General features: G+C 32.1%; 1 protein-coding gene across 1 annotated transcript; it reads left to right on the top strand.

The window, feature by feature from the left end:
• The first annotated feature begins 13,895 nt into the window (after nt 1-13,895).
• LOC121761407 (protein FAR1-RELATED SEQUENCE 5-like) lies at nt 13,896-17,783 on the top strand. The gene is made up of 3 exons (XM_042157055.1): nt 13,896-14,061; nt 15,468-16,179; nt 16,309-17,783. Exons 1-3 carry the CDS (start codon nt 14,007-14,009, stop codon nt 17,741-17,743), a joined length of 2,202 nt encoding a protein of 733 aa, XP_042012989.1. The 5' UTR covers nt 13,896-14,006; the 3' UTR covers nt 17,744-17,783.
• Nucleotides 17,784-19,271: the final 1,488 nt, after the last annotated feature.

Here is a 19,271-nt window from a genome sequence, read left to right as displayed (position 1 = left end):
ATGAAATGCTCCTTTATTTCTTTCCCTCGTTTACATTTTCATTCCTTTTTTATGCTTATTTTATATTTATTCTAATAAAACATCACTAAATTCAACTATGAAATACTAACTGTGACTATCATTTCTAAAATAAAATGATAAGCTCCGATATATTTAAACGCATGATATGCTTGGACATTATTGTTTTATATTTATACTAAAAACATAGTAAATTTTGATTATGAAAATACTAATTGTAGTTATCATTTCCAAAATAGATGGTCAACTCAAACAAATATTTATCCTTAATTAATTTTTTTACTTTCTTAGTTAATCATGGGCAAATCACATATAGAGATCCTTATACTTACATTTTACTGTCATTAGGTCTTTTTATAAATTTTTATTTCATTAGATCATTGTACTAATACATTTTGTTTCATTAGGTCCTTTTATAGTTTTTGTTTCATTAGTCCTTATACAAATGCATTTTAGTTTAAGAGGTTTTGTGGTTAAATCTTATTCATTTGAAATTAATTCATTTACAAAATCGATTCAAGAATCATTAAAAAATGATAAATTTATAAGTTGATTATGGGAAATATTAATAACTTTTCCAGTTTCACAAGATTTTTGAGTCAATATTGCAACTGAATTCAATCCATAACAAATATAAAAAAACAAATTTAATTAACTAAAGAAAAGTTAATTAAATTTTAAAATCCATTAAATAAAGATCCGACCAAATTAAAAAAAAAGTATAAAAACCTCTTGAATCAAACTACATTAGGAAAAGGACCTAATGAAAAAAAAATTATAAAAAGACTTAATGAAACAAAATGTAGGTACAAGGATATGATGAGCTAAAAATTTATCGAAGGACCTAGTGAAACAAAATGCACTTTTATAAGAACCTCTACATATGTTTTATCCTAATCATTTAATGTAATTAATAATTTCATCAGTATTGAATTAAGGTATATAATGCCGTACTATTTAATTGTAAGGTCATGTTTGGTTGACGGGAAAGTAAAGTTGATAAGGAAAATAATTTCTGTGAAAATGAATCCCGAGAATATGATTCCTAATAACTTTAATTTCCTATGTTTGGAAGATATCAAGATTTTAAATTTTATATTTGATTGAAACATCAAACTAAAAATATACTCCACTTATTATTTTTTCATTTATAAAAAAGAATAATAATATAATTTTTTAATAAATTATTAATTACAAATAATAATAATTATTATATTATTATATTTATTATTACGATGAATAGTTTAAATATGGATTATCCATCATAAATATAATAATATAATTGTAATTATTGTTACATGGAGTATTATAATAATAAATGATTATAATAAATATTATAATAATAATTATTATTATATTTATGGATATTATAATTGAATAAATTTATATTTTAAAATTTCACTATGACTTTATTGATTAATTATTAATTTATAAAATAATAATAATTAATTCATTTATAAGATTTATATTATATAATTATATTTTAATTATTTAATAACTTATTAATTACTATTATGAAATATTATAAAATATAGTTATAATTATGATAATTTTAATTAAAATGATTTATTATACTAAAATTAAGTATAATTTATCATTCTAAATTATTTTTAAAACATTGTAAATAATAATAATAATAATAATAATAATAATAATAATAATAATAATAATAATAATAATAATAATAAAACTATACTATTTGCATTAAATATGTGGGAATCCTAAAACTAGGAAAAAGAATACCTACGAAAAGTTAGGATTCAGAATCCTGGAAAGTTGTACTAACTTTCCTTGTTCTTGGGATTTTGATTATTTTCCCAATTTGAATATAAATCGAAACAAACACAAGAATTTAAAATTTGAAGAATCAGATTATTTTCGCAGACAGAATTTTGGCAATCAAACATGGCATAAATGTATTTTAGTTGGATATTTCATTTTAGAAATGATAAACACAATTAGTATTTTCATAATTGAATTTAAGAATGTTTTTAGTATAAATATAAAATACTAATACTTACTTCGTCCGCGAATAAGAGTCTTATTTAACTTTGACGCATGTTTTAAGAAATATAAAGAAAAGTTGATAGAAAAAGATAGCGGAATGTAGGTTCCACTTATATATACTCCCCTTTATTTGTCCCTTGTTAAGTGATTCATATTTCTTTTTGGGATGTTTAAAAATAAATTAGTCATTTCATATTTGGTATTCACTATTACTTTTTCCTCTTTACTGTGTTTTCTCTTTTACTTTATTTTTCACCACTTAACTAACAAAACCACATTTTTTTAAAATTTCATATCGAAAAAGAATGCCTTACTTAGTGAGGGATGGATTATATTTATTTTATAATACTCCCTCCGCCCCAAGATAAACGAGTCATATTTCTTTTTTGGATGTCTCACTATAAATGAGTCATTTCCCTCTTTATCAAAAAATCATCTTTCTTAATTTATTCACCACCTACTTTATTATCTCTTCACTCCTCCACTTTTTTTTCACTCTTATACTTTACTCTCATCACTTTAACTATTTAAATATCAATCATTAAATCTTGTACAAAAAAAAGCGCTTCGCTTATCTTAGAACGGAGGGAGTATAATGTAAATATAAAGGATTAGTGGAATATGAGTTAAGGAAAAAGTTACAAGCAATATTCATCTCATTAATGCCGCCATCAAACATAACTGCCGCATTAAAATCATTCATTATTTGGGAAACTTCCATAGTTCTATATGAACGTCTATATATCAAATTCGCCTAAATTGCGTATTGCTCAATTCATTTGGCTAGGCATGGCTATAATGATCAGACGGACAAGTTTGTTTTTTTTTTGTTTTTTTGTTTTTTGACTGAAGCATGATTGTTCCACTATTGTCTTATTTCTTTGTTTAGTGTACTATTCATGAGGTAATTGCGATATTAATTACTATGGAGTATTTGTTTAAACATTTATCCAAATTTATTTAAGAAAATATGTAACTAGTTTTAAATTTATAAATAGTTAAATTCATACCCAATATTTATAAATACTTACCAAAACTCATCTTTTATATAGTTATTATAGATAGATAAATAGATTATAAATATGTTATGTATATATATTTTTTCTCTTTAATATACTCCCTCAATTCCCCTTTAATTGACATCACATGATACTAAAAAATTCTGCTACCAGCCCTAGGCACCACCATCGGCAATGTAGGTATCAAATTGATTATGGAGTAGTATTTTTGATAAATTGATTATGGAGTAGTATTTTTGATAAATTGATTATGGAGTAGTATTTTTTAGAGTTGACACTGAAACACGTGCGACAATTTCACAAATCAGTTCAATTATTCTTCGCTAGGGCATGTGTTTCCCAAGTTCATTTGTTTAAATAAAAAAAATTCATTTTCCGTGTTGTTTGAATTAAATTTTTTTACTGTTTATATTTTGCAGGTGGTAAATTAAACTCATCAAAGGCGAGTTCCAAAAATTGGTTAATGTTCGAAGAAATGATAATTTATTTTGTTTTGAATTCAACATATACGATTCCAGTGGGATATTTTTAAAAAAAAAATTAACTCCTATATAAGAGAGGAAATTATAAATAAACTCCTATACTAAAAAATTAACTCCTATATAAGGGATGAAATATTAACTTCTATATAAGGGAGGAAATTACAAATAAACTCTTATACTATAGATATGAGGAAATTACAACTGATGTCAAATAAACTCCTATTAACTCCTATATAAGGGAGGAAATTACTAATAAACTCCTATCCTATTAACTCCTATATAAGAGGAAATTACAACCGATGTCAAATAAACTCCTATTAACTTCTATATAAGTGAGGAAATTACAAATAAACTTCTATCCTATTAACTCCTATATAAGAGGAAATTACAACTGATGGCAAATTAACTCCTATATAAGGGAGGAAATTACAAATAACTCGGCATCTCATGCAATAATGTCTAAGCTCTTTGCCGATAGGACAAAGGCTCTGGACCGATTCCAGTGGGATATTAACAATTATAGAAGTGTTGCTATTATAAATAAATGGGACGCCTAAAGTAAAAAATACTACTACTCCTACTTTCTTCTACATCAAAAAAAAATCTAGAATGGCGAGGAGCGCAGCGGAGCAACTCGACTACTTCTGCCGCCATGGGGTTGTGGTGCTGGTGCCAGATCCCGATCCAGAGGCGCAGCCACAACAACTCCAGAAGGAAGATCTGATCGAAATGCTGCAGCACGGTACAGTTCTTATCGGTAAATCGCATGACATTACTGCTGTCGTAAAATATGGGGTTACGGAGTCCGAGGAGTTGAAGAAACTGAGCCGCGATGAACTCATCGCTCTTGTGGAATGCGGTAAGGTTACTATAGAAAATTTGTGTGGTGTTAAGCCTTTGAGTGATTATTTAGAATTTCAAAAACCCGTTGATCTTGTTTCATTTGAAATTATTGACTTCCTAGAAACAACCAAAACTGAGTTGGTTGATCACGATTTCGTAAGCAATGTAGGACTCAACGCTTTGTAAAAAAAAGTAAAAGTTAATGCTGATTTGTTTGCTTTGATGCAAAATGTACTAGCGGTTGAATGCCTCTGAAATTCGCACGGTGCTTGAGACTTGAAATTTGCCTAGTGCTTGCAACTTGAAATTTGCACAGTGCTTGTGACTTGAAATTCGCATGGTGCTTACGTAATCGATGAGTTAAATATGGACCAATACATATTGTCTAGAACCAAAAGCTAACATACTTAAAATATCTGGACCAAATAGGTTTTTGTGCAGATATAAGGGACCAACTCTAGACTTTAAAACACGGTTGACGGTTAAAAATTGATGAAAATAATTTATATTTCAATTTCTCAAAAATCTATGAAGGATGTTGCTTTGAACATTGAACTGCCATTGATGAAGGAGAGGGTTGCCTCGGAATTGCACGGAATTCAACTACCTTTTTCCTCTCTATTTTATTCCACCTAACAACACTTCCTAAAATCACGTTCCACTCAAGAATGTGGCCGGTGAGAAACATTTGACTTTAAAAGTTATTGCACTTTTAATTTAAGACTAATTGCTAAAAGTGGTCTCATATAGAGTCGGATTCGAAATTTATTCATTACATTTTAGTTAAATTAAATATGGGCCACGTATAATATAATAACATAAAGTAAAACGAGGGTGTTGCAACTTGAATGTCTCTCCATGAAGATCTTGTTTCAAGAATGTATACATGACATCTGGATTTATGGTTAAGATACACACCCTTATGTTGTGATCTGCTTATTTTTCTCGTCCAAATCCATTACCATCTTTATGAGGATGATTAAGAGATCCATAGGGTTAGACAAATTCACATGTGATTGGATTGTAAGTTGTGGTACTAAATGGGCTTTCAATTAAAATACGTCTAGTATTAGTTTTTTATATTATTATCACTTCCCACCTATTTTAAATAGGGTGATACGATTGTAATAAAAAGTATATTAATACAAATACAAAGAATAATAATTGTTAAATAAATAAATAATTTTTTATTGGGAAGGCTATATGGGTTGTCTCAGTGAACGGCCCACGAAAAATGGAAGTATTGATGTAGTCCATTAGAAGCCCAAGTGATCAAAATGGGAAAAGAGAATGAAGAAAAAGGAATAGGTAGTTTAATTGTATTACAAAGTTAATAGTTTTTTAAATCATGAATTTTAATTAGCTAATTCTATAAGGTTTGAAAATGTAGTAGCATTAAATTATGATGTTTTAATTTGTTCACTCCGCCTCATTTGAGTACAAAAGTTGACTTAATTGTATTAAGAAGTTAATAGTCGTTGTATAAAATTATAAATAGACTCTAGATAATGTTATAAGTATTTTACAAGACGCTAAGTATTTTATTTGCCTCACTATGACTGAAGCATTTCTTTTCAACATAAAATATAACTAAAGTATTTAGTGAATAAAGTAAAGAAGATAAAATCAATAAGTTAGAAAGAGAATTAATTTTGGAATAAAATAAAGTAAATATGTTAAAAGATAAAATGTATAGGATGGATAATAAGTAAGAAAGATTAAAAGTGATAAAAAAAATACAACTCAATTATACTAGGATGGATAGAGTAATATTTATGCGTACCTCGAAACCGCTTCTAACTCTCAAAGTATCTAATAAATAAAGTTCAAAGCTTGGCTCGATATTAATCAAACTCATGACGGTATTAAACTAACCTTCAAGTAAGTGGTAATTATATACTAGTACTACATTTCATTTTGTGCTATAAATATAAATGACTCAACTAAGTTGAAATATCCCAAAAAGAAATACGACTCAACTAAGTTGAAATAGATGAAATAATATTAATTACATTATTAACTTGTTTTAGTTAAGCTAGATCCTTCAAATTGGTTCAAATCCCTTTTTATTTTAATCTCGTCTTAATGTTATAAATTGAAGCTTCCTTGATTGCAAATGACTTGAGATTTAATTATTTGAGATACTTTTCTAGCTCCATCCACTTTGTTCTGCATATTTCACGAATACATACATTAATTAACGAAGGCTTATAAATAACAATTAAAAATGCAGATTTTCATGACTTACACGTGCGATGCTTGACTTCCTCCAAATATAACTTATTTCCATGACTTTACGAACGATTGCTCTATGATCTCTTTATCTGTACTCACCCACACCTGCAACATCAAATATCATAAATTACTATAATTATAGTACATCTTTGTCCATAAAATATAGACTAATTTTATCATTTTGGATCATACATCAAAATTAGATCAATTCTAAAATAAAAAGTTTTAAATATAATGTGGACAAAAAACCCCACAATCCACTAAGGGCATCTCCAGTGGCTTTCGCCCAGCAATAGCCCAGCCACAAACTCCTCCTGCCACATCATATCAGCAATGCAGTCGATATGCCACAAACGAGTTGGACCCCTAATTGCCGCCCATCGAGACTGGAGCACACCAAATGCGCGCTCCACGTCCTTGCGCGCAGACTCCTGGCGTTTCACAAAGTAGGTATTCCTCTCATCCGATGCGCATCTGATCGTCTTCACAAAGACGGGCCACCTAGGGTATATCCCATCCGCCAAGTAGTAGCCCATATCATGCTGGGTCCCGTTGGCGACAAAACTGATGGCCGGACCGACGCCCTGACACTGCTCGTTGAAAAGGGGCGACGAGTTGAGGATGTTGAGGTCGTTGTTCGACCCAGCTATCCCAAAATACGCATGCCAAATCCATAGCCGGTAGTCAACAACGGCCTCCAGGATCATCGTGGGATTCTTTCCCTTGTAGCCGGTCGTGTAGAACCCCTTCCAGGCAGCGGGACAGTTCTTCCACTCCCAATGCATACAATCTATGCTGCCTAACATACCCGGGAACCCATGCTTCTCCCCGTGCATCTGCATCAGATACTGGCAGTCTTCGCGAGTAGGGCTTCGAAGGTATTGATCACGAGAAATTTCAATCACGCCCTAACAGAAATACTTCATACATTCAAGGGCAGTCGACTCACCGATGTGGAGGTACTTGTCCCACATGTCTCCCGCGCCTCCGTAGGCCAACTGCCTGATTGCCGCAGTGCACTTTTGAATAGGTGTGTGGCCGGGTATGCCAGCCGCATCGTGCCTGAAGCGGAAATACAGATATCGCTGCTCCAAGGCATTAACAATACGCATAAACAGGGCTCTGCTCATCCTAAAACGGCACCTGAAATGGTTGTCGTTAAACCGCTGCTCCTGTGCGATGTAGTCTGCGTATAGGCGCTGATGTGCAGCTACGTGATCACGTTCAATCACTGTTCGGCGGTGGACAACTGGCCGTGGTCGAGGTCGAGGTACCGCCGGCTGCAAGGCCCTCTGCAGCAGCCGATCAATCTCACGGTTCATATAGGCCTCTAATGATTCGTTCATTCGACGATCGTACTCCTCATCATCCCCACCACTACCACCACTACTACCACCAACGTTGCTCATTTCCCATTGTTGATCTTGTACAGAAATTAAGATAGAGAGAGTACTCGTTAAAACAAGTGGTGCGAATGAAAATGACGTGCAAATCGCGTATATATAGTGTTTCGAAATAAAAAAAAAAACATTAAATTCGCTCCCCGATTGCTCGCCGGTCCTAAGCCTGCAATGGCGGCGAGCAGACCGGCGAGCGCATCGGCCAGAGCTCGCCGATTTTTTCACCGAAATGGCGCTCGCCGGTTCTAATGGTTCGGCGAGCGGACCGGCGAGCGCCGGAAATCGGCTAGCCGGCCCGCTAGCCGCCATTGGAGATGCTCTAACACTACTTCCATCACCTTTTTTCTCACTCCCTCTCTTACTTTTGCGCATTAAAATCCGTGTCACTACAACTTTGTCTATCTTTTTTGTATAAGGAGGTAGCTTTTGAATAATAAAAATTTAGTAACAATTTATGCCAGACCAAGTTAAACTTCAACTTACTTAGAGCTCGTACCCGTGCTATGCACGATCCAATTTATTTTCTATAAGCACTATTTTAAAACCGTGAATTCACATTTATGTAATGAAAAATAATATAATTATATGAAGATCTAAATTAAAAAAAATATTCAATAACAATTTATTTAAAACACTTTTTTACCTTTACTACAAAAAGGTCAACCACAAACACACTTAGAATACACTTTATTTAATGAAAGAAAACAAAAAAATATTTATATATTCGATGGGGCACAATTGACGTGCAAATCCAAGTTAAACTATCATATATTACGTGTTTTAATTTATTTAATAAATTTATTATTTAAGAAAATTCTATACTTTAGATACATAAATTTTATGTTTAATAAATATAAATATAAATATTGTATACGATATTCTGATTTTTTTTACATTTCAAAACAATTTTTATTAAATTAGTGAATTCAATTATAACAATGATGGGACATTTAAAGTCAAAACATGATATCAACATATGTAGAATTTTAGTATTTTTCACATTTAAAACAAAAACTTTTATTTAGGATTTGATTTAAAATATGTTGAATTTTGAAATTTTGAATTAATATTCGTTTTATTTAATTATATATTAGAGAAACATAAGCTCAGTTTGTATTACGCATATAATCTTAAACAACCATTTCAAACGCCGCTACATAACAATTAACGAAGCAACCGAATCAACTCCATAAAATAGGCAGATTACACCGATATTCCAACCAGGAGTCCCCAAATTCGAAAATCAAAGTCGAAGCCCAAACATTAAATTTTAAAAATTACTACTAATCGAAGGAAGATTTTGATTCATACATACTCATTAATATATCTATAAAATCTAAAATTGACAATGTGACTGGTGAATTTAGACGCATGTAGAAACCAATTATTATTACTATTGGTCTAAAGAGCCAAAAATAATCAATAAATACCTTTCATTTTGACCCTTCCATGACTATTATATTAACCACGATTATGTGATGAAATTCTGATTGTATGCCATCAAAATAATGTACAAATATAAATTAAAAGATACAAAAAAAATCAAAATCAATATCAGCAACAAATATAATATGATAAGTTGATAACTACTGACCAAAATATAAAATTGCATAGAGTGATGGACGAATTATGGATGGCAAAATATAATGAAAAAAAATCAAGAAACCAATTAGTAAAATAACAAATCAAGAAACCAATTATTATTACTATTGGTCCAAACAATAAAAAATAACTAATAAATACCTTTATTTTGGTCCTTCCATACCATTAGCCACGATTCTGTGATGTGATTCCAAATATATATCATCAAAATAATTATAAAATATTAAAAAGATACCAAAAATTCAAAATCATCATCAATAATAAAGATACCAAAAATTCAAAATCATCATCAATAATAAATATAATATAAGAGTGAACTACAAAAATGGTTCCTGGACTAATGGTTTATCTCAAATTTGGTCATTTTGCCAATTTTTGGTACGAAAATACCCTTTTGAGCATTTGGGCAATTTGGTCTTTTTATACTTTTAACATTTTAAATCTGATATTATTTCAGTGATTTACTAAATCTGATATTATTTCAAAATTATCATTCTTCTTCCCTTTCGTCATCCTTCACTTTGTTTCTTTATTTCAATATTAGATTTAATTTTATAAAATAAAATTTTAAATTTAGATTTTTAAATATCAATAAATTTTTTTTAATTAAAACTATTAATTCATGGACACTATAAATATTGATTAAACCTATTAGTTTTTGTTATTTAATGTAATATTCAGCTGAATTGAGGAAGTGCAGAAAAATAATATTAATCATGATGGAAAAATAAGAGCTATTCTATTTAGCTTTCTTTCTGTTGTTATAATTGCTTGTGACTAGATATTATGAAGTTAACTAAAAATTTGATACTACTAAAAATTTTATATAGGAGTATTTTGGTTGAAATTTTCTAGTTAATTATGATTGTTTTCAAATAAATAAACGAAAATTATATTAGTCTTACATTAGATGCATATTTATTTCAGCATAAATCGTGTTATATGATTTATTTATGATTAAAACTATTAAATATTGATTAAAACTAAGTTGGTGTCGACATACCTTATTGATTAAATATTAGACACTATTAAATATTGATTAAAACTATCAGTTTGTGTTATTTAATAATTTTAATAATTATTAAAAATTTATTGATATTTAAAAATCTGAATTTAAAAATTAATTTTATAAAATTAAATTTAATATTAAAATAAAGAAACAAAGTGAAGGATGACAAAAGGAAAAATTAAATCTAATATTAAATAAAGAAACAAAGTGAAGGGTGACAAAATGAAAGAAGAATGATAATTTTGAAATAATATCAGATTTAGAGCATCCACTACGCGCCGGCATCCCGCGATCCGTCCTGGAGAGACGGGTCCGTCGCGCGACGTGTTGAAGCTCCCCGTCCCGTCCCTTCCCGAGCCCCGTCCAGCGTCCCGTGTCGCCGAGACAAGCGACGGGCCGTCTCGCCACGCGCCTAGGCGACGTGGCGCGACCCGGCGTCGTGCGTGACGCCCACTCGCCGGCCCGCGAGTGGGCGTCGTCACGCTGACGCAATAAATCAATTTTTTTTTTTAAATCGAATTTTAAAAAATATACTTTTTATTTATAAAAATTGTTTTTATATTTAAAAACAATTTTTACAAATAAATAAATACAAGAAATTCGTAATAGCCCACATATATTTGACGGGCTTGCGAATTTATGAAACTCATTCTTGGTTGCTTCTCTTTCATAGAGACAACCTTGAATGTTTTATGTTCCACTTTCGATGTGGACAAAGTCATTCATGGTTGCTTCTCTTTTATAGAGATAACTTTGAATGTTTTATGTTCCACTTTCGATGTAGGACAATGTCATTCTTGGTTTCTTCTCTTTTATAGAGACAACCTTGAATGTTTTACGTTTCACTTTCGATGTGGGACAAAGTCATTCTTGGTTGCTTCTCTTTTATAGAGACAACATTGAATGTTTTATGTTTCACTTTTGATGTGGGACAAAGTCATTCTTGGTTGCTTCTCTTTTATAGAGACAACCTTGAATGTTTTATGTTCCACTTTCGATGTGGGACAAAGTCATTCTTGGTTGCTTCTCTTTTATAGAGACAACCTTGAATGTTTTATGGTCCACTTTCGATGTGGGATAAAGTCATTCTTGGTTGCTTCTCTTTTATAGAGGCAACCTTGAATGTTTTATGTTCCACTTTCGATGTGGGACAAAATCATTCTTTGTTGCTTCTCTTTTATAGAGACATCCAAGAATGATTTTGTCCCACATCGAAAGTGAAACATAAAACATTCAAGGATGTCCATATAACATTGTATTTTAAATTATGTCATTTTTATTTTTTTAAGATTTTAATTATGTTTCTTTTAAAAAATTTTAAGTTTTATTTTTATTTTATGTTGTAATGTTATTTTAATTTTAATGAAGTGTGTTTGTTTTAATTGAATTGAGTTAGAAAAAAAATAAAAAATGAAATTGAATGAATAGTAATTTAACGGACGGAATAAGGGACGGTTAAGGGACGGAGCGTTGCAGGTTCCGTCCCTTAGTTAAGGGATGGAGGAATAAAGTACAATAGAGCCCTCAAATAGTAGTTTAAGGGACGGTGGGGAGGGGGACAACATAGTGGATGCTCTTAGTACATCACTGAAATAATATTAGATTTAAAATGTTAAAAGTGTAAAAAGATCAAATTACCCAAATGCTCAAAAGGGTATTTTCGTACAAAAAATGGGAAAATGGCCAAATTTGAGACAAACCCTTAGTCCAGAGTTGTTTGGCAATATTTTTAAAGTACAGGGACTATGGGGGAGATAAACCCATAGTCCATGGACCATTTTTGTAATTCACTCATAATATAATAACATAATAATCAAAATATAAAAATGCATAAAATGATGGGTGAATTAAGGAGAGCGAAAAATACTACATTGAATGGATAAATAGATAATTCCTTCAAAATGAAGTCTTGGCCAAAAATGTCACAATACAATACTCTTTTTCTTTATGCAGTGCCTTTTCTCAAACCTCCCGAGGCAATATGCATATATATAATGTCTACAACTTTGATTTATGTAAAGAACATAAATGAAAACATAATGATAATAATTGAAAATAGAATGCAGCCTAGCTCCTCCACTTATTGTAACCGCCAAAAACTGAAAATTTTTATACTCGTAATGATGAATTTGCCACCCCACTTTCTCATGCATTAACGAATGAAAAATTATTACTACAAAATTGTTAAAACTCGTTTCAACTTATTACTATTATGAATCATTATTAGTTTTGATATGTTAAATAAAATTGTAACGGTATATTATGTTTGAAATATATAACGCTAATTATGCTTGAATTATATAGTGAGGTTACAATTTTTAAATATTTGAACTCATGCCCATATCTTATAGTAGATATTAAAATCAAGGTCAAAACTCGCCTTTTATACATGTATAGATAGATAGATTATAGAGGGTCATGATAATCTGCAAACCCTCTATAATACAAACTATACAAACTTTAGGCGTTGACATTGTTGACATTCCCCCAGTGACAGAATTTGTATTAGGCGTTGACATTGACATTCCCCCCATGACAGAATTTGTATTAGGCTTTGACATTCCCCCAGTGACAGAATTTGTATTAGGCGTTGACATTGACATATGAATCTCATTGCTAACCGTTGATTACTTACAAGAAGTGTGTATGATTAAAGTTTATAGTTTATATTATAGATAGGGGTTTGTATTTGATCACATCTCAGATAAATAGATTATAAATATGTTATGTATATATATATATTCTCTTTGATATACTCCCTCAGTTCCCCTTTAATTGACACCACATGATAATAAAAATTCTGCCACCAGGCACCACCATCGGCAATGTAGGTATCAACGAAGATGGAGACGAAGCAGGAGGCCTAATTTAAAAGTGTTTATTTGGCATTTTATTAATATTTATATTAAATTGCGAATAGTTCATAAAATTGGTTAGATTACAAGTAATAATATACAGATAACGACAAACTTCACCAAATGAAAAGATTTGTTAATTTAAAATAAATTAAATAAAATTAAGGCATAATTATTTATTAAATTAAGCAAATCATATAAAGATATAATAAAACAATTGATTGAATTAAGTACGTGGGCTTGAAGGTGGGTTTTGCCTTATAAAATATGCCAATAAAACAAAGAAACATAATGAGCCCTAATCTCATATCCTTTCTCTCTTCCGCCTCCATCTATATATGTTGTCCACTTCACCATAAAATAATATGCAGGATTTATAGAATCTCATTCCCAACCTTTCTCAACTTACAGATATCCTTCCATCATCTTATGTAGGAGGAGATTATAAGAAATAATTTTGGTGGAATAATGGTTGGATTGTCTGATCAATATGGCAATCAAAGAGATTATTTCCTGAAGCAATTGCACTTGTCGGAATGGGCGGTATTGGAAAATTTACACTTATTAATTTGGTTTATCGAAATACACGAGGTAATTATATTGTGTATCGAATTCATTACTACACATAATACGTGTTTGATTACTCCTATTAAGCTGAAATCTCGGATTGAATTAATGATATTTATTGATTACTCATGTCCTCCGAATACGTGCTAGATTACTCCTATGTGTTTAGCGAATTGTGTATATGTTTGTTATGAATATTGAATGATAACAATATTATGTGTTTTGTTTTAGTAATGAACTGATTTTGAGTTGGAATGAACAATTTTTTATTGTAGTATTGATCTGTCTGGTTTCTCTTCTATGGCCTGTTTATTTTTTTTTCAGAAGTTTTATGTATCGTGTTTTTAATACTACGAATCGGTTTTTTTTCAGAAGTTTTATGTATCGTGTTTTTAATACTACGAATCGGTTTTGTGAATTATGTTATTATTCCTTCGGGGGCGGATGGAGTCGCGGTGCGAAGGCGGTTGGCCGCCGCCTTCTTCCTTCCTTGCGGTCGGCAATATATATTACCTCTATCAAAGAATATGCGTCAATTCTGGTTTATATCTATTTCAACCGCATCTTCTCTGTGATTCATCATTTGTAACCATTCTTACACCAAATTTGCAGTGTAATACTTCCAGAGTATTATTTTCAAGCGTTAAAAATATATCATCATCGTTTGAAGAACACATCTCCATTTGCGTTCCAGTTTAATCTGTTCAATTTGTAATTATATTTAATCATAGTTTACAGTTTCCATACTTTAAAAATGGAATCTGAAACTCTTCCTACTTCGCATGTAGATAATCAATCATACTCCGATGACGTTGTTGGGAATGCAGGTTATGGTCATTGTCTTTTTTTTTCATTTGTTCGCTATGCTCCGTTTCACATCTTTTAATATGTTTATTTCTCCGTAGGCGTTTCGGTGAAACTTTGCAAATATATTATCTGATCGTTTTGTCCGATATGCTTCTATTTGTGTATAGTATGACACATTTTCATATTTTATTTATTTTTAGTTCTGTGCCACTATATAAGCCTATTATGACCTAATATCATCCTAACCCCCAGTGTATGATGGTTTTTTTGTTAATATCCATCATACTCTGTTGACGTTTTTGGGAATTCTGGTTATCGTCATATTTTTTTATTTTCATTAGGTTGCTATGCTACTGTTCATATTTTCTAATATGTTTATGTCGTCGTCATTGTTTGTGTGAATTTTGTCAAATGGCTTTTTTGAGCGTTTTGCTCACTATGCTTTGATTTTAGTATAGTATGACTCATTTTCATATATGATATTTGTGTTGGATGTATGCCACGACTTAAGCCTATTATGACCCATTATCATTCTACACCCAGTATATGGTTGCTTGTTGGTTTTTAATCGTTTTTGTTTCGTGTGTTCTGTTTATGAATTTTTACATATTTAAATATCCCAGAATGCCCTATAGAGCTTAAACCATTTGTTGGTCGTAGCTTCCCCACGTTGGACAACGCGATTGAATTTTATGAGAACTATGGTCGACGTGTCGGATTTGATACAAGGAAGAATGGTTCAAAGAAGGTTGATGATATGACCATACGGTTTTACATGGTGTGTAACAGAGAGGGTGAACATAAGTTTAACGATCAGCAACCCAAACAACGACGTAAATCCAAAAAATGTGGATGTAATGCTTGTGTTGCATTCAAATTTGATTCTGACCGTGGTTACGTAATTCAACACTTTAACGAAGAACACAACCACCCCATGGTTGAGGTACAACACCAGAAGTTCATGAGATTAAATCGTCAGCTTGAACTAGTTCATCAAAAATTTATTTCAGATTGTGCTGGTGCTAATATCGGGCCATCTCTCACTTTCAAGCTGTTGACTGAATTGATGGGAGGTTATGAGTCTGTTGGGTGTACTATGTTGGACATCCGTAACTACACATGGGACATCAGAAGATACGCTGAAGGATATGACGCCCAAATTATTATAGATGAGTTGAAGAAGAAGAAGGAAAATTGTGATGCCTTCACGTACGAGTATGAAGTTGATTCCTGTAGTCGTCTGATTCATTTATTCTGGTGTGATCCTATGGCCAAGATGAATTTCTTGCAATTTGGTGACATCGTTTCGTTTGATACTACGTACTCAACTAATAGGTAGAAGTTTTTTTATTAAAATTGATGCATTTATCTGTTATGCTACGATTTGAGTTTATTATGACATATTATTTGATATATCATTAAACACGTGTAAATCTTTTAATATTATTTTATGTTTCCTTGAAGGTACTCAATGATTTTCGCTCCGTTCACTGGTAAGGACAACCATGGGCGCGCAATGTCCTTTGGAGCTGGTTTGCTTTGTAGTGAGAGCGCGGATTCGTTCTCTTGGATGTTTAAGCAGTTTGTGAAATGCATGGGCATACATCCCAAGTTGATAATTACTGATCAAGACTTGGGCATGAAAGTAGCCGTTGAAAAAGTTCTTGTGAATACACGTCACAAATGGTGTGTGTGGCACATCATGGCAAAAGTCGCTCAAAAGGTTCCTAAGTCACTTCTTGGTAATCCTGATTTTAAAAAGGATTTGAATTCATACGTTTGGTCTGAGTTAATTGAACCCACTGACTTTGAAGACAAGTGGAAGAATGTGATGGAGACTTATGAACTTGTTGGCTCTGAATGGTTCGTTTCTATGTTCGAAACAAGAAAGTATTGGGTTCCAGCCTACTTTAGGGACTTTCCTTATAGTTCTTTGATAAAGACGACATCTGTTTCGGAATCGCAGAATAGTTTTTTCAAGAGGTATACTCAGTCCAGGGCGAACCTTGTTTTTTTAATGAATTTCAATAATGTTGTTGATGCCCAACGAAACTACTCCGCAAAGCTGGATTATATGGATTATAATACCACTGCAAATATGAAAACAGAATGGTCTATTGAGAAGCATGCATCCACAATATTTACTGATGGTGCATTCAAGGAAATTCAAGAACAGATTCTGGAGGCTTATAACCACTGCAGTCTGGTATCAATATCTAATGATTCAAGTCCAGAGGTTTACAAGGTTGTAGATCATTTTTCAAACACATGGTCTGTCACATTATCTGTGGAGGATTATGTTTGTCTATGTGGTTGTAAGATGTTTTCTAGGGCTGGTCTTGTATGCAGCCACATCTTCCTTGTGTTGAAGAACAAAAAATTGCGATTGATTCCTGAGTATCTGATTGGAGGTCGATGGTTGAAATCTCCTCTGCTTAAGGTTGTTCATGCCGTCCAAAACCCAGATGTAGCAACACATGTTTATGTTGATGAGAAGAAGACGGCCCAAGCAATTTTGTTGGGAGAGATGTTGGGTCTTTACCAGGCTGTGTCTGTTGATATTGATCAAATTCATGAGCTAACATCTATAGTGCGTGAAGCTCGACAACAGATTTTTTCCAATGTGGTTGTAACGTCTACAGCCCAGAAGAAGAAAATAATGGAGGAATCTTATGGGGCTGAGGCACCCCAGGAAGTAGATGTACATCCACCTGAAGTCGTTAGCACGAAGGGATGTGGTAGTAGACTCCCTTCAAGAGTCGAGAAGGCTTTGAAGCTTAAGAGCAAGCATATGCGTCAATGCAAGAAATGTCAGGAGTGGGGTCACTACGATTCAAGGAATTGCGACAAATTTAAAGAGAAAGAAAAGATGCAGTCCGGAAGAAATTCTGATGTTTGATTCAAGTTTTTTATTTTTTAAGTAATGTTCGTTTAATTCATTTCTGGAGAACACTTAGATTGCAAAGTTACGTATGTAGAAATTACTGATGTCAGTCATCAATGCGTGTGGCTTTCTGTTTGTCAATAGGATGATGTAATGAATGAAATTTTGGTTTATTCTGACTAATTTTACCCTTACATTTTCATGACCTATATATTCATCTATTATGACATAATAGACTAGATTAATTTTTTGTAATATAAAACCTAATCATTACGTCATGACTCGAATTTAATATTATTGTGACCCTATGTAGCCATATTTTGTTATGACACATAACATTTGTTAGTATGACCCAAAGGTATGACTATATTTTTTTAGTACATGTTTTTGCATGTTTGAATTGTACAAGCGTTATTAGTATGGTGTAAATTTTTAATAAAAGTTTCTATTTCTTTATTTCTATACTTATCAATACCAGACAGTAGTGAAAAAATCATAATTTTGCGTATAGCTTGAATATATAAATATGAAGGATGAAAACTACCAAACCAAATTAATAGTGGCTAATCCTTAATATCTTCTTTAGTTGAGATTGCATCTGAATAATTTATAGTATCTGTGTTGAATTTACAATTCAGGAATAATTCTGCGAGCATTATAATCTATCAGTCCTAATAAAAATGACTCAGTGTTATCATTTCTAAGAACATCTCCAATTATTTACACTAAATTCAACTGATATAATTATATAAAGATGATAGAGAAAAAGAAAAATATTGCATTTTCATTTGAATATATAAAATCTTATTTTGAACAAATATTTGAGGTCAAATTTAAACTTTAGATAATAATTTATTCAATTTCTATATCTGAGAGTGTACTGTACAATCATATGTGGATCAAAATCCTATCTTCACATTATCTTAACTACATCCCGAAAACACTACCGGAATAATAAAATGCCCACGGCCCTCGCCAAGATTTGAATTTTTCATTGTATTACTATCAGAGGATCAACCAGTTACAAATCATTGGAAAAACATATGGTTCTATCTCTATGTCTACTGTGAGAACTGATTCAGTGTCTGAGACTAAGGCCATCCACTACGCTGTCTCTATACCGTCTCTTAAACCGTCCCTTAACTACTATTTGAGCACTATTTGAGGGCCTCACTGTCCTTTTTTCATCCATCCCTTAACTAAGGGACGGAACCTGCAACGCTCCGTCCCTTAACCGTCTCTATACCGTCCCTTAATTACTATTCATTCAATTTCATTTATAATTTTTTTTCAACCCAATTCAATTTAAACAAACACACTTTATTAAAATTCGTCACTGAAGGCTGCCCGGACGCCTCTGCAGAAGTTGAGCAAGCACATGCGCCCAGTGGTGTCTCCGATGTGCAGGTATTCGTCGAATATGTCGGCCGTTTGTCCAGTCGCAAGCTGCCGGATGACTGCAGTACATTTCTGCAGCGTCGTGTGGCTGGGACGGCCGACCACGTCGAACCCTTCTCGGAAGAACTCTTCCCTGGCCGCCAAA

Source organism: Salvia splendens, chromosome 13 (assembly GCF_004379255.2).
Source record: "Salvia splendens isolate huo1 chromosome 13, SspV2, whole genome shotgun sequence".
Classification (NCBI taxonomy): domain Eukaryota; kingdom Viridiplantae; phylum Streptophyta; class Magnoliopsida; order Lamiales; family Lamiaceae; genus Salvia; species Salvia splendens.
Note: the sequence above shows the minus strand (reverse complement) of the source record. Positions and strands in the feature narration are given on the sequence as shown.